Source organism: Lates calcarifer, linkage group LG5, assembly GCF_001640805.2.
Source record: "Lates calcarifer isolate ASB-BC8 linkage group LG5, TLL_Latcal_v3, whole genome shotgun sequence".
NCBI lineage: Eukaryota > Metazoa > Chordata > Actinopteri > Centropomidae > Lates > Lates calcarifer.
In genome coordinates, this window is record NC_066837.1 from 17,851,813 (window position 1) to 17,866,250 (window position 14,438).

Here is a 14,438-nt window from a genome sequence, read left to right on the forward strand (position 1 = left end):
AATTTAGTGATTATTTACATTGTGAACAAAACAAGTATTACTATTCAAAATAGAGGTGGACGGCGAAGGAACAGGAATATGTTCCGGTGTAATACATTACAACAACTGCAATTCACAATTAAAAATCTAATTTCAGTTATGAAATTTTCACGACTAATGGAAATTGTACTGGATACACGTATGAATGTATGACAAGGATCATCTTCTTTCAGTTTTGTTTTGATCATGATTCAATAATGGACTTAACGTGTTAATACGAAAATAAGTCTTGTTTTGATAGAACGTAATTGTTAACGTTTACTAATAAATAAATAATCACATGCCTGCATGTGACATAACAATAACTTGTCTAAACTTCCCTAAATTGGCTGGAAAAGTCAATATTTAAAACACTCACCTTTATATGTGTATTTAGATTTGTGTTTGACGTCTTTGCAATAGAGAATGTATTTACTCTCGGCTCACACAACTCATAAGTAAAAATGTTTTGTCAGTCTGCGTCAAATGTTTGCTTAAAAATGGCCAAAACGCTGATTCTTCCTCACTCAGACTGACAGTCAGGAGGTTTATCCATGGTGACGATGCGGCTGTGTGAGCACTGAGCAACGCCCATCGTCTTGCAGGCGCAGAGGTCAAGTGTGTGGTGGAGGTTGTTTGATGGATGCTTCGCCTGGACATGATTTCACAGCAGGCAGGATGAAAGAGAAAGGGGGCTGCGGGGCTGGTTCAACTCCAGTTCAATAACAATAGAGAAGCACTGGTTGAAAAAAAAAAAAAAATTCAATACAATTACAATTCAGTTCTACAGTGTGTCACTATTCCCCAACAGTTACCAAAAAAACTCTTTTTTGTTATTGTTATTGTGCGCAACCTTGCTGTGTTTATCAGAAAGTAGACTGCATTTCTCTCTGTGTACAAGAGAGCATTTCTGGCTCTTGTTTATCCATAAAAGCAATCTAAACATTCCTCCCTTTCATCCAGCGGGACAGGATAGGGGGCTTATCAAGCTCATTCTGCAGACTGATTTTAGATGCAGGTCCCAACAAAAACTGAATTTAGAATGTCTTCCTTCATCTCCCAGGAATTATTTATGGCAGATTTTATGACTTTGATCCTCAATAGTTTCAGAGAACTCTTGTGGGAATGATGAATCTGGACTGTAAATACTGAACTGTAAATTTAGTTGTAAAACATGCTACTTGAAATACTTAAATTGTTAGTGGTGTTTTTAAATTGCTCTGCACACTTGAATTCCATGTCCACCTAAGTAAAACTAAAGGAGTCTAATACAGCTTTCATTTTGTAATAATAATAATAATAATTCTTTTTTTCACAGTTTACATTTTATAGAGTCGGTATATGCACAACAGACATTAATAATCTGAGAGGAATAAATCAGGCAAACGACGCATAAGAGTGCCATGAGACTTTTCAAGAATGAAAAAGATCATACTTGAATACCGAATACTGACTTTGTCGCATTTATGAATTTTATCTTAGTAGAACAACGTCAACTCAAGGTTCACTAACCTGCTTGGTTTGGAGCTCTCACGCAGTCCTGGTTAACATGTGGGGTTTGCGCAGTTATCGTGTAACCACAGACGTTCAGACTTTTTTGCGATTCAGAGCACCTCTGGGATTTATTGATTTGTTCATATGTCTGTGTTTGAATTTGCTGTTAAGCAGGTTGTAGTAGGCTGCCAGAGGCTGCCACTAGCACAAACAAGTCAGCGTAAAACTCAGCTTGAAATAAAAACCGACCCTCCTACAAATTAGTTTTCATGTGGTTCACCTGTGCTGTTATTACCCAACATGTTGCGCTGCTATTTATCCAATAGATGGCAGGATTGAGAGCTTTTTCCATTCTGCAGTATTCCTCTAAAATCTGGATAGTAACACATATAATGTAATATGTAATATCTATTATTCCAATATAAAAAACAAACAAACGATCAATCTGATACAGAATGGCAGAAATGGTGATAAAATACTTGAGATTCTAGATTCAAAGCTTCATTAAAAAAGTTAGATCAGGTTTCAAACAGTTCATCATCGCTTGAGATGAATCAGTTACATGGTGTCTGTCTGAGAATAAAAAGCCTGGAGTAATAAAAATAAGATATATGCAAAAATGTTGAAGCTTCTCATGACAAATTTAAACAAAGAGAAAGAGAGTTGAAAGAGGAACAAGGGAGATTCTAATCAGTTCACATGCAGAGTGGAAAAAGATCTTGTGTGGTGATACACAGCTCTGCTCTTATCATATGAGCTCATCAGAAAGAATTCAAAATGGAAACCAGGAAATACACTGCTCTGCTACACATCAAACCTGTGAGTTACTATTAACAGTCAGCTGTCACAAGTAAGTCAAGCAAGTGATGCTTTACGAACCTTGAAATTCTCCCATGGAAATTACTTGTATCTGTGATCACCTGAAACTGGTGGGAATGACCAGAAAAGTGATTTTTCATTACGTCTGGACACTATGTGATACCAACACCTGTTAACAAGAAGTGAAATTGCTGGACTCTAAATCAGTGTGCGGTAAAAAATAATAAAACACCATTCACACACTTGTATTTTGACATTTTGTTTTAATCACATACAATACACTGTTTAAACAATGCATGTTAATCTTAAACACAACAAATACACAGTATAAAATGTAAGTAGACTGACTTCAAACTCACACAGCACACAGAATTACATTATTCACAGATTTACAAAGACAGTATATACAAAACAGTACTCAAAGGCTCATCTATAGCGTCTTAATTTGCCAGAATGTAAAAAAAATAAAAATAAATTCAGCATTTATAATGGCCTTGTTTTTCTCATTCGTAAGTCAATAATTAACCCCCATCACTTTGTGCCACAGTATCATGATTAATCATATACTTTAGAAGATGTTGATAAGGTTTTTGTTGTGCACTCCTATCTACAGTCTGTGACGAACTAGCTTTTCAGTACACACCTGGGGTATAGAATATTTTATAGAGTCCTGCTCCACTACCATGCACTTCTTAGATCAAAAACCATGTTCCTGAAAACCTGCAAATGTGGACGGCCATTTCTCTGATCAGGCGCTATCAGATGACGAATGAAGAAGAGAATGAAACTAAAAACCTGTATAAGATGGTGGAGATTATGGTGCTTGGCAAAGAAGCTGCTGCCAAATGTTACATAAACACGAGCAAGATCATGTGACACACGGAAGTACAACCAGTATATCTAGCCAACTTTCTTGGTGGTTAGAAAAAGGATATGAAATTTGAGGGGGCTGAATGTTTTTAGGCAGTGAAACAAAACTAGACTGACCAAAGAGCTCAAATCGCATGAGAAACCTCTGTAGAGGAGTCCTTAAAGTAAGGCTGGTGATATACTGTATATTTTTTTATTGTCAACAAATCTCAAACTCAAAGTATTTCATAAAAATGTATCATTTCTTCCTCTGCCTCTTTATTGTTTGTTTGTTTGTTTGTTTCAGGAATTACTGAATCTTTTTTATATATATAAATAAATGGCCATATACACCTATACATACACCTATATTTGAGTGCCATAGGCATTGTAGGATGATGATGGGCAAAAAGTATTGAGACATACATTATTACTTTTTTGAGATTTGCTTTGTAGGTTTGTAAGAAAAAAAAATAGGCTAGTGTAACACCAGTCTTATCTTTTAACACCTTCATAAAACTGAGATGTGGAATATAAAAGCAAAAATAAATTTCTCAGCAGCAGGCTACATTAGTTTCATTTTGCCAGAATTTGCTTTGCCACGTATACAGTCACAGATCAGTATGACATCCCTGCCCCCTATCCCCTATCCCTTGGATGTGAATCAGTGTTTTCTTTATAACACTGACACAATATGATAAGGGGAAGTCAGAAGAAATGCTCCTGCAGCTAAGCCTCAAAATGTGACAGTTACTGTGTGGGGTTGTCTAAATAAATATATCATCATCTAAACAACCACTCCAGCAACCAACACATTAGACATTCAGTGCCATACTAAAACCGCAGCTACTGACATGTTGGTTTATGGTTTATGGTGATGTTGCATTTTGCTCCCAGTCTGGTTGTCAGAGTTTTAAGGTTGTATGGTCTGAGCCCCCCACCCCCCCACCCCCCCAAAAAAACACCACCACCCCACTGTTAAAGAAGCTTACAGTTGGTAAATGAAGAGCTTACATCCCCTCTGATGAATCACAGTAATACAAGTCATCCCTGGTTATACTGTTTGCAATATGAGAAGTACAAAGACAGGAGTGGAATTTAGCAAACAAGGAAGTGCTGATTTCATGATTTCAGAGGTTACCAGTAAGTTGTTATTCATTTCACATGCAGTATCTCCTGCAGAGGAAGAGAGAGAGAGAGAGACAGAGAGCTTTTAGATATTTGATATTGTCTATTATGCTGCCAACACACACATAATGAAATAGAGGTGAAACTAATGATTTCACTTGTTTGCTTGGATCACCATAATTACCTTAGACAATGTTTTGTTGTTTTCCATCCATCTCCTGCGCACCACCTTCAAAAAGATTTAATATCAAAGCCTGAATTAAATCTTATAGAGTGCACATGAAGACAGTAATTCAATAAAAAAATAAAATAAGTAATCAGTTGCACACAATGAGTCAAAATACTGTAATTTAAGAATACATACTTTCCTCATCATCTCGGTTGGAGACTTCTGTATGACCATCTGGAAGAAAATAAATATTTTACTGTGGGTTACAGTGTGTGGGTGTAAAACAATCACCGTATTAAGCAAGCTCAGCTCACACAAGCACAGACAACATGAGACAGGATATGCTATGATTCAAATACTAGTTATTAGTAACCAAGCCCGTTTTCCACAAGTCATGGATAAAAATAAATTCCAAGACACTGCTGAAGTCAGAGGAATTTGAGCACGTTTTGATGCCCAGGGACAGTGGAGTTCCTTTGTCAGTGATGAACATGTGCTCCAAGTTCAAAACATGGCAGGAGTACATGCTCAAATAAAAAAAGCTTTGCATGAGATCAGAAACCTGTCTGTGGTGAGTGAGTTATGGTCTCAAAACATGTAGTCCAGGAGGCTACTGAAGGAAACCAAATTCATCAATAAACACTTGTTTTATTTAAAAATCCAGTGATACATTTAAAAGACCTTAACTCTTAGCTAGTTTTAGCCAAAAAATTGAAATAAATCACCAAACATCACTCATTAACCTGTCAGTAGATCTGTCGTAGATTTAATTTCAGGCAACTTAAAATAAATGATAAATCAGCAGATAGAATCAATCATCAATAGAAACACCGAAAGTAAGCCCTTCATGCAGTGTTAGAAAAGAACAAAAACAGCAGCCATAATATGTCCAAAGATGGACGTACCCATAAGGGGTGCTGTAGAGGGTCTCCGTGCCTCTGCCAAGAAGATGACAGAACATGACAGTGAGTGCACGTTCACTGTGGATTGCTACTTCACCAATCTTTGTCAGACATTTTGGAGAAAACACTGTCTACTAATGAAAATACTTTTTACTCTGCTGTTTTAGACTGATGGGAAATTTCCAGTACCACATTGTTCAATCCAAACTTAACAATTTAAAAAAGTGTGTGCTTTAACCTCCCCTATATGGCTGCTTGCCAGGTGTTCTTCAGGTTTGTCCAGCTCTAACTATTTTGGTTTCAACCTTCACCTATTGTCTGCCTACTTCCCTTCAGCTCTTCATTGTTTACAGAAAACCAGTCATGAAATCCCACCCAACATTTGAGAACGTTTGTACTTACATTTTACATTAAAAGCAGAAATTCACATCACAGTACTGCAATACTGCAAGCCACTGCTCACTAGTTTATTACACTTTAAGTCTGTCCTTGAATAGTTGAGTGATTCCTTCCATACAAATTGCAGCTAAATAGCTGTTGCTACTTTTGTCCTTCAAGTCCAATGGGACAAGTGTACAGTGCTCAGTTCAAGTGCTTATTATGTTTCTTTCTGTCTTTGTAAGAAATCAAATTCTAGCACAGAGATGCTAGCATGTCCTGTCTATGGATAGTCTGGGTTCTAAGTCTGCTGCTGTGTGGTCTTGTTCTTTTCTCAGATTACTTAGGAACACCTACATTAAACCAGCAATGTGTTCTGTCACTACTCAAAAAGATAATAAATGGTTCATTTTGAACAAAAGCCAAACAAACTGTGTAGGTACTTACTTCGAGTTCGCCTTCTGTAAACCAGCAGCGCCAACAGCAACCCAACAATCAGCGATCCAATCACCACCACAGGAGCGACTACTTTGGAAGTTGACTCTGACCCATTCGATGCTTTGCGTCCTGGACAAATTATTATTTTTCAAATATTTTAGTTTTGGTGGCAACAGTAGAGAGAAACAGGAAACGGGGAGAGAGTAGGTCTACCCGAATCAAGAGTCAAACCAGGAACTGGCCGTTTGGAGCACAGAGGCCCATGTGGTACGTGACCTAACCATTCGGCTAAGGGAGGCCCCTGTGTCCTGGACAAATTGAAGTGAATAATAAAGATTTAATGCTCTGATACTCCAAATCAAAAAGAGAGTAAAGATACAAGTGTTTGTGAAAACGAGGTATGCATGATCTGGTGGGGAATTCCTAGTATTGTCACTAGCATATAATCTACATTCACTTTCTCTTTTGACCCAAGAGGGGTCTGCATAGTTTGAACATTAGCTCTGAGTAAACATTTGAGACAAACACAGGAGGTATGGTAGGCAAGCAGCACTTGGATTAAATTTAGAGGCATGTTGCAGCCTAGCTATTCTGCATAAGTGTGTATCAAAACAACTACAGCATAAGTCATAGATGTCTGTAATTATGGATAAGATTAGCACAAACTGTAGCTATGTGGGGGAAAGAAATCTTTTCTGGAATGTATTTATATGAAGCTCCTACTTTATTCATTCAAACTCAGCCCTCTGTGACCTCTCACAGTGCCAACAAAAAACATGTACTACAGTTGTCTTGTGGTTTAAGTTCCTCTTAGTTGTACAATGCTAGACAAAGGTGTACTAATGTAACCATGGTGACATCCCTGTTGCTTCAAATTTCAGGTAAAGCATGACCTTCCATGTAATTGTGAATGTGACATTGCTGTGTGACATATTATTGTGTGCAGCAGGATTGAGGTGAAAGGCCCCAAAGGTGTCAAGTGTGGTGCTCAACAACATATACCTTCCACTTCTGGATCAGGAATGAACACGGCCTCGGCCTCTTTGCCTCCAGTGGCGTTGTACACTATGCAGGTATACTTGGAGAAAATGGATCCATGTAGCAAAGGCAGCTTGCTAGAGAGGTGAAGCAGACCGTCTTGTGCGCCTTTCACCTCCATTTTAGAGCTTTTTGTCCAGTCTGTGTTGTCGTTAACAAACCAGCGAATGTCACCCTTTGGGTAGCCACCATGAGTCTCACACGTCAGCTCACCATTTGAACCTGGAGTAATTTTCTCAGGGATGGAGCTTATAATTGGTTCACTGTATTTGGCTGTGAAGAAAAAATGGAAGGCATTTCTGGTCACCAAGCTGAACACTGCACCATGACATCAATCAAAAACACCAAAAACGTATCGCAATAACTTTTGTTGCTCGAGCACTGTGGTGTACAATATGTTGAGCCAACCAAATAGAGAACAAACTGGATGCAACAGCAGGTTTAAGGATGTGATTTTTGTCACAATGAAACTGAAAGTAAGTAAAGACCAACTGAAGACATTTGACGCTGCATTAGGGAAATACCAAACTACTTGGTCAGGAAAGTCCCCTATCAAACTTCATTCTATCAAGGCCACAATTAATTCTTTCAGGAGCTGTTCACAGAAACAGGAACAGCTTTCATCATGGTTAAAATGTGAAATGAGTTTGTAGGGATTAGTTCTGAAGATATCCTCTTGTCTGAAAACGATAATCCCTCTGTGGTAAGTAGTTTTAAAAGCGTTTCAGTGATCAGCCATGGCTAGAGGCTCTCACCTGTGACCTTAAGGTTGACTTCTCCTTTGCCATCACCGCTGTTTGTCATCACCATGCACGTGTAACGCCCATTGTCCGCCACCCTAGTGTTGGGGATGAGCACGGACACGTTCATGTTCTTGTTGTTCCAGGATGGCTCGGCAAATGTAAAGCTTGACTTCGGGTCAATTCTCCCATCGTGAAAAACCAGTGCAGGCTTGTCAGCTCCCTGTCTCCTCCAAGTGACCACCCGGATCTGTATGTCTGACGCTTCGCTTGTGGTTTGGACAATACACTCTAGCAGTGACTGCTGACCATACTGTCCCACGTTTTCCTTGCAGTTGACATTCACAAAAGCTGTGGAAAAAAAAAAATGAAGGAATGCAGTAGCAAGCAGTATTTCACATTGAAATTCCAGATTATATGGTAGAACTTACTATTCTGTGCATTTCCTTCCCTGATGAAGGTGACAGCGAAAATCAAGAAGAGGGTACCAGTGGAGGCCATGTTCACTCACCTAAAAAGAGTTCAAATAAATGTTATTTTTATGTGGGGATCAGTCCAAATGTAACAAACAAATACATGTTTTAACGCACAGGAATCTGTTTCTGTCTGCCTTAACAAAAGCAAAAATGTTGTTAAAAATTCTCCAAGTCTTACTTATGCCTGACTCATCTGAAGGTGAAGATAGTATAACATGATTTTTTTCATAGAACTGTCTCCATCATAGATAGCAACTATAAGACAGTGCATAGTGCAGGCGTGTGCTGTGGATCTGGTGTACATAACAATGGTTACACTGTGCACTTCACTCAAATTAGGGGCTTCAGAGGGAACCCATTACTGCCATCAGATGACTGTATGTGGAGTTAATCAGAGAGGCTCTTAGCTGATATTGATGACAGATGCTGTTAAGAATTACAGAATAATCTCCTTTTTCCCCATATACGCCTGTGCAATACACCTACTGGTTGATGAAAGTGTGATGCAGGTAAAAGAGGCAAAGTGTGGATAAAAGGGGTTTGTATGACTTCGGGGTGTGGTTTGTATGCCTCGAGCAATCAAAGTGATAAAAATAGAACTCAGGTGTGACCTGATGACCTGGTCTGCTTAAATAATAAACTAGCAACACTGGTGCATGGCTGTTGTTTGGACTGCAGGGCTTCTGTTGCAGCAGAAGCGGGGTACCTCGCCTTAAACAAAGACCATATCCACTAATATCAAAACAACACATCAGCCCCCAGGAGAAGAGTAGGGGAACTTTTTCAGCCAGCGTTGTTATATTTATCAATGATCTTTAACTAATCTGATAACGAGACAATTGAGTTGCAGACCGCCTCTGCTAAAGGATTTCCTGGGGAAAACCAGCACTATCATTAGAGTACAGAGTATAAGCTTTACAAGGATGGAGTGTCAAATTTATGCTATTAGTTTGCCACCCCTAAGACATTATAAAGGTTTAACTTTTTTTTTTCAAACTATCATGATCCATTGGTGGTGAGTAGGTTATTCCAAAAAGAAAGAAAAAAGTCATTCACCGACAGTGAGCTAAGTGAATAACTGTCCTATGAGTGTTTTCACTGTACCAGGACCAATGACGCTGATTAGTCACTCAAAAGAGACCAATCTGTTGCTCATCATACATTATTGAAAAAGACTTGGTCTGTTCGAAACCTAATTAAAATTGTTTCTTGTAAAACATAAAACGCTTTTCAGATAAGTGCACAGTACATCTTGCATGGAGGAGAGCTCAATTCTCAAACATTTAAATTACCTTAAAAATGCTTAAATTACATTTGAGTATGCAGAAACAGCAGTCAGTGTCTAAGTTTGCTGAACCCATATTGCACAGAGCTCATTAGTGGCTTGGCTTGTGCTCAGGGCTAGCAGCCTCTCGTACTGTGTTCTATACACCCTTCAAGTAAACTGATCTCTATCTCTAGGTCTCAGCTTTCACTTTTCCTCTTCTTTTTTTTTTTTTGTAACTTGACTTGATCACGCCTAGCAAATGTAAAAGTCATGTAGAAAGATACCTTGCACATGTGTACACTCTCTCTTCGCCTAAAAGAGGTTGAGTTACCCTCACCCTGGAGAAAGACAGAGAGAGGGACAATGCAGAAAAAAGAAAACCTGAGGCTGTGCATGTTTTGGCGTGTTTTGGAGGAGAAGAAATGTGTCCTGGTTAGTTGTTCGGTGTTAACATTGGCATAGATTCATTTAACCTGTTTGTGTTTAAGTTTGTTTTTACGCCCACACAGTTCTCACAGCTTCACTGTTCCTGAGAATATGTTACTTTGTTGGAAATTATCCTTTTCTTTACAAACTCTTGAGAACTGCTTACTTTCAAAAAGAAGTCGATGTTGGCCATTTTATTTTTCTATCAAGTGAGGATTAAAACAAGTAAGAAGATACACCCAATATTACATTCAGTAGCAAACATGTTTTTGAAAAGAACATGACAGGCTGGTCATGTCAGTTTTTCAGCTGCAGGAGCTGAGCAGGGGTTAAAAAGGAAGTGGGGTCTTGTGTGTGGGTGGGAGTGGGGGTGGTGTTCATTCATGTTTATTTATATAGGAACCAGTTCCAAATATCATAGCTTTTTATAACTTTGTTTATGATGATGTGCATCAAGGGGCTTTTACAAAAGGAAATGCACATATACAAAATAAGAAACCGTAGGTAGGCAAGATCCTACAGACATGTGATCTCAGTACTGCTTGTCTAGATCACTTTTCAAAATCAAATTCAACTTGGATTCTAAATAGTTTTAACTTTCCAGCTACCATCCATTTTGACCTCTGTTCCACATACTTATCATCTGAATAGAAAACACCATCTCTGTCCAGAGGATGTTTTCTTAAGCCATTTTTCAGATGCCAATAGATTCATCACCAGTGACTGAGCCAGAAACTGTGATAGATTTCATCATGCAAGTGCTGCAAAGATGACAGCAGCACAGGTAATCAGACATTCATAGATGAAGAGTTGGTAAATTGATTTGATTTCTTGAGAATGTAGTAAAGTGACATTGTAAGCAACATACCTATGTATGTTTATTCCCTGGTTGTTTAATTTCTCAGGGTTGGTGACTGTAGGTGCTGCTTTAGACCATACACAACAGCTTCTATTAAAAAATAAATAAACAAAAATGGGAAACAGACTTTAAATTGGTTTAAATGTATGTCAGTCTACTTTTACAATGTTGCTCTGCTGGCAGGGCTGCTTCAGAAGCCTGTTATACCAGCTGTCTGATTTGTGTTGACATGCGAAATGGCGCTCTACCCCACACAAGGAGTCATACTGAAAGAGAAAGTCCACTTAAAGAGATTACTTAGTACCACACAGAAAGAGTTGCCAAGTTTTAGGCAATGTCTTCCAAACTTCAAAGAGAACACATATCTGTGATGACCCTTGTGTTCTGTTGACTGCTTATCAGTAGTTTTGCTTCCTTTTCTGACAGAACGACATGAACATCGGGGTAATGTAAATCAAAGGATGTTCACCTGGGCTTTGAACCTCACTCCTACAGTGGCATACTGGTCTGATTGTGTTTTTTGTTTTGTCTGCATGTATCCCTGGCGACACCACATCTGTGTGCCAGGTGATGGTACTTGTTACCACACTGCATAGCCTTTGTGTGAAGAGTTTATTTACTTTAGTCTGTCTCATTCTGACCCCACTCATGCTGTGTTATCTCCATCTTTTTGTCTCAACTCTGCACAACTGCATCCTATTATGTCTTTCACTGGCATCATTTCGGTCACTCACACAACTGAAACAGAAAACAAATTTTGATTTGCCAGCTGCAATGGCCATTAATATGTTAACACAAAAGGCCAGGGAATGCCCCATTTCTCCCAGCTAACTCGAGTGAGACTGGAAATTCCTAAATTACTAAACTGGACAAATATGAAGTTCACATGCAAGCTACAATCTGGACATGCAGTCTCAAAGTCAAGTCCTTTCCCAATTTACTAAACAAGCCACTGCAGCTGTGCGGTGGCGGATTCTTGTCTTAATCTCTTGGACCTGGTTATGAGACATCTGCACCCTGTACATCATGTCAGGATTTTATTAATTCTTAGTGAACATAAACAGGTCAGCTGCCAAATGAAACAACAGGTCAACCCAGTCTTGGAGCTATTGTTATACGACGTCGTGCGGAACATGCCTCAGCACATGATGGTTTGTGGATTTAACCCCAGTAATATTGTTTTAAACTCTGTGATCCCACCGGATGTCTACAATCATTCTTCTTTTCTCCATTTAAGACCAGGGATGACACAGTCCTGATGGCCAGATGTGCCTGTATATTTCCCCTCTGGGTCCTATCAGGGTGTGAATGTCCTTGTGTCCTCTTTTCCACAAAAGGACACAAGGAGGTGTGGTGTAGGGCAGAGTTGACAGGTGACACTATATATATATATATATATATATATATATATATATATATATATATACACACACACATATAAAACCTACATTTGATGGTTTAAAAATCCACCAGCTATATGTAGGATTTACTTGATACTCGACATAAAACAAGGGACCCATGCCAGAATCAAACTGGGGATGTCTCAGTTAGATGGCGCCTTAACTTCATAACAATCACAACACCCCCAACATTTCTGATAAAGATCCCTTAGAATTGTTTTTTTAAAAAACATCTGTGCATGACATTGATATGTACTGAGTCAGATGTGAAACGTGTCAAACTGTGAAGTGCTGTTTCAAAAATACTTCAAACACTTCTTTGGCTTTTCTGTTTTGCAGTTTTTTGTTATTTTCCAAAATATCCAACAACACCAGTTTGTCTGACCTAAGCTAATTTCAACTGTCAACCATCAGCTTTCACACTGCCCGCATTACTAATTTCAGTTCCTCCAACTGCCAATACAAAGTCCCACATCATTGCTCCTCACATTAACAGAGAGGGACAGAGTGAGTGCTAACCTTTCACATAAACAAATTCCAAATTTGCACATGCCCTTTCATTTTGTGACCCTTTAGTAGTGCATTGTTGGTGAATACACTGTGTATACAGTAGTAGAGGAACCCAGCATATTTTGCATGAGAGACTGGGCTGACTACTTCGCTGACCAAGGGCTGAAAATACACTGTATTCTCTCTGTGAATTTCCTTGATTAATTGTGTCTGATCCAGAACTTATAAACCTCTGCTTCTGCACAAGATGTTACTTCCTTTGCAAGATTTAAAAAAACAGATCTGCACTACTATCTGGTTATTATTTGAGGACAAACAGACTTCCTTCTTCCTGATGTCTTTTGAAATGATTTGCATGTTGAATTTGAATGTCCCGTAGGGAACTGGAGCCTATCCCAGCTGACACTGGGCGAGAACCTGGGTAAATCCTGTACGGATCGCCAGTCCATGGCAGGGCCAACACATCTAGACAACCAATCACACTCACATTCAGGAAAATGTGAGGAAAGCGAAGTACAACTCACACAGGCACAGGGAGAACATGCAAACTCCACACAGAGCTCGAACCAGGAGCCCAGGAACCTTCTTGCTGTAAGGCGACAATTTAACTACACCACCGTGCCACTCTTCAACCAGTCATGGCGTCGACAAATAACACCTTGTAATATTGTAACGTCGCTATGTGCGCCAAGCGCCCCACACACGGTAGTGACAGACACTGACTACCGCAGCGTGGTGCTTCGGCTGTACATGAAAATATGTAAACATGTAAAACCAGCGTTTTTCTTTATCTATTATTTATCTTTTATTATAAACGAGGAAGCAGTGTCAAAACTTCGGAGACCCATTGTTCAAGATTTTCTTAAGGTTTTAAGTGCTAAGCAAACACAGGACGCACAGGCCAGGGAAAACACGGGATACAATGTGAAACTGTATCTAGAACAAGACTGAGCTCACGGGGGCCAGTAGAAAGCTGCATTTAGCCATATAAGACTAATGAGGACAATTCACAACCACAGCATGTTCCCACGGTCATTTCAAGTCACATAAAAATAAAACATAATTCATTAAATTAAGAACATACTGTTTGTAAGTGACCTACGACGTCAGCAGCCTCGCCGCTAAACTAGCCAACAATACCATACGCCAGAAAACGTGGCCTACATAGTTAAAGAGGACGTACTGTAAATAAAACACACTGCCACGAAACTGTGCCGTCAAACTCACCGTACACGCTCCTCGACAAGGCAAGGCAGACCAGTGTCTTTGAGAGAAGTTGGTAGACTGACCGACTGAGTTCGGCTGCTGGCGGTTAGAGTTATACTTTCACTTTCGTTATGACTCGCAACTTAGAGGAGTGGTTAGCCGTCAGAATCTGTTTAATTTAACCAACTTAACTCCTATTACTCACATGGCACAAAGTACTCCTTCAAATATTTTAGATGCAGTTACACATTTTTAACAAGATCCAGATGTGATCCCTGTCACTGTGGGATAATTAAAGGCTATCAGTACTTTCTTTACTTT

At 39.2% G+C, this 14,438-nt stretch overlaps 2 protein-coding genes across 3 annotated transcripts in view; both read right to left on the reverse strand.

Annotated features, from left to right (window-relative positions):
* LOC108875862 (V-set and immunoglobulin domain-containing protein 1) overlaps positions 1 to 2,433 on the reverse strand; it is a 34,176-nt gene extending 31,743 nt beyond the window's left edge. The window contains exons 1-2 of the mRNA XM_051070692.1: positions 1,531 to 2,433; positions 398 to 757 (exon numbers count right to left, since the gene is read on the reverse strand). The gene's annotated coding sequence lies outside the window, so the exon portion shown is untranslated. The remainder of the gene's footprint in view (positions 1 to 397; positions 758 to 1,530) is intronic.
* A 141-nt stretch (positions 2,434 to 2,574) lies between these two features.
* Positions 2,575 to 14,288, reverse strand: zgc:174863 (uncharacterized protein LOC100136852 homolog). 2 transcript variants are annotated; one of them, XM_018665029.2, is made up of 9 exons: positions 14,139 to 14,288; positions 8,405 to 8,484; positions 7,989 to 8,324; positions 7,198 to 7,506; positions 6,205 to 6,324; positions 5,383 to 5,415; positions 4,673 to 4,711; positions 4,493 to 4,537; positions 2,575 to 4,356 (listed from the first exon to the last, which is right to left on the reverse strand). In XM_018665029.2, exons 2-8 carry the CDS (start codon positions 8,472 to 8,474, stop codon positions 4,494 to 4,496), a joined length of 951 nt encoding a protein of 316 aa, XP_018520545.1. In that variant the 5' UTR covers positions 8,475 to 8,484; positions 14,139 to 14,288; the 3' UTR covers positions 2,575 to 4,356; position 4,493. The 2 variants fall into 2 exon arrangements, with proteins under 2 accessions (XP_018520545.1, XP_018520547.1); XM_018665031.2 differs by lacking the exon at positions 5,383 to 5,415 and having other exon boundaries at positions 14,139 to 14,287.
* Between the last annotated feature and the right edge of the window lie 150 nt (positions 14,289 to 14,438).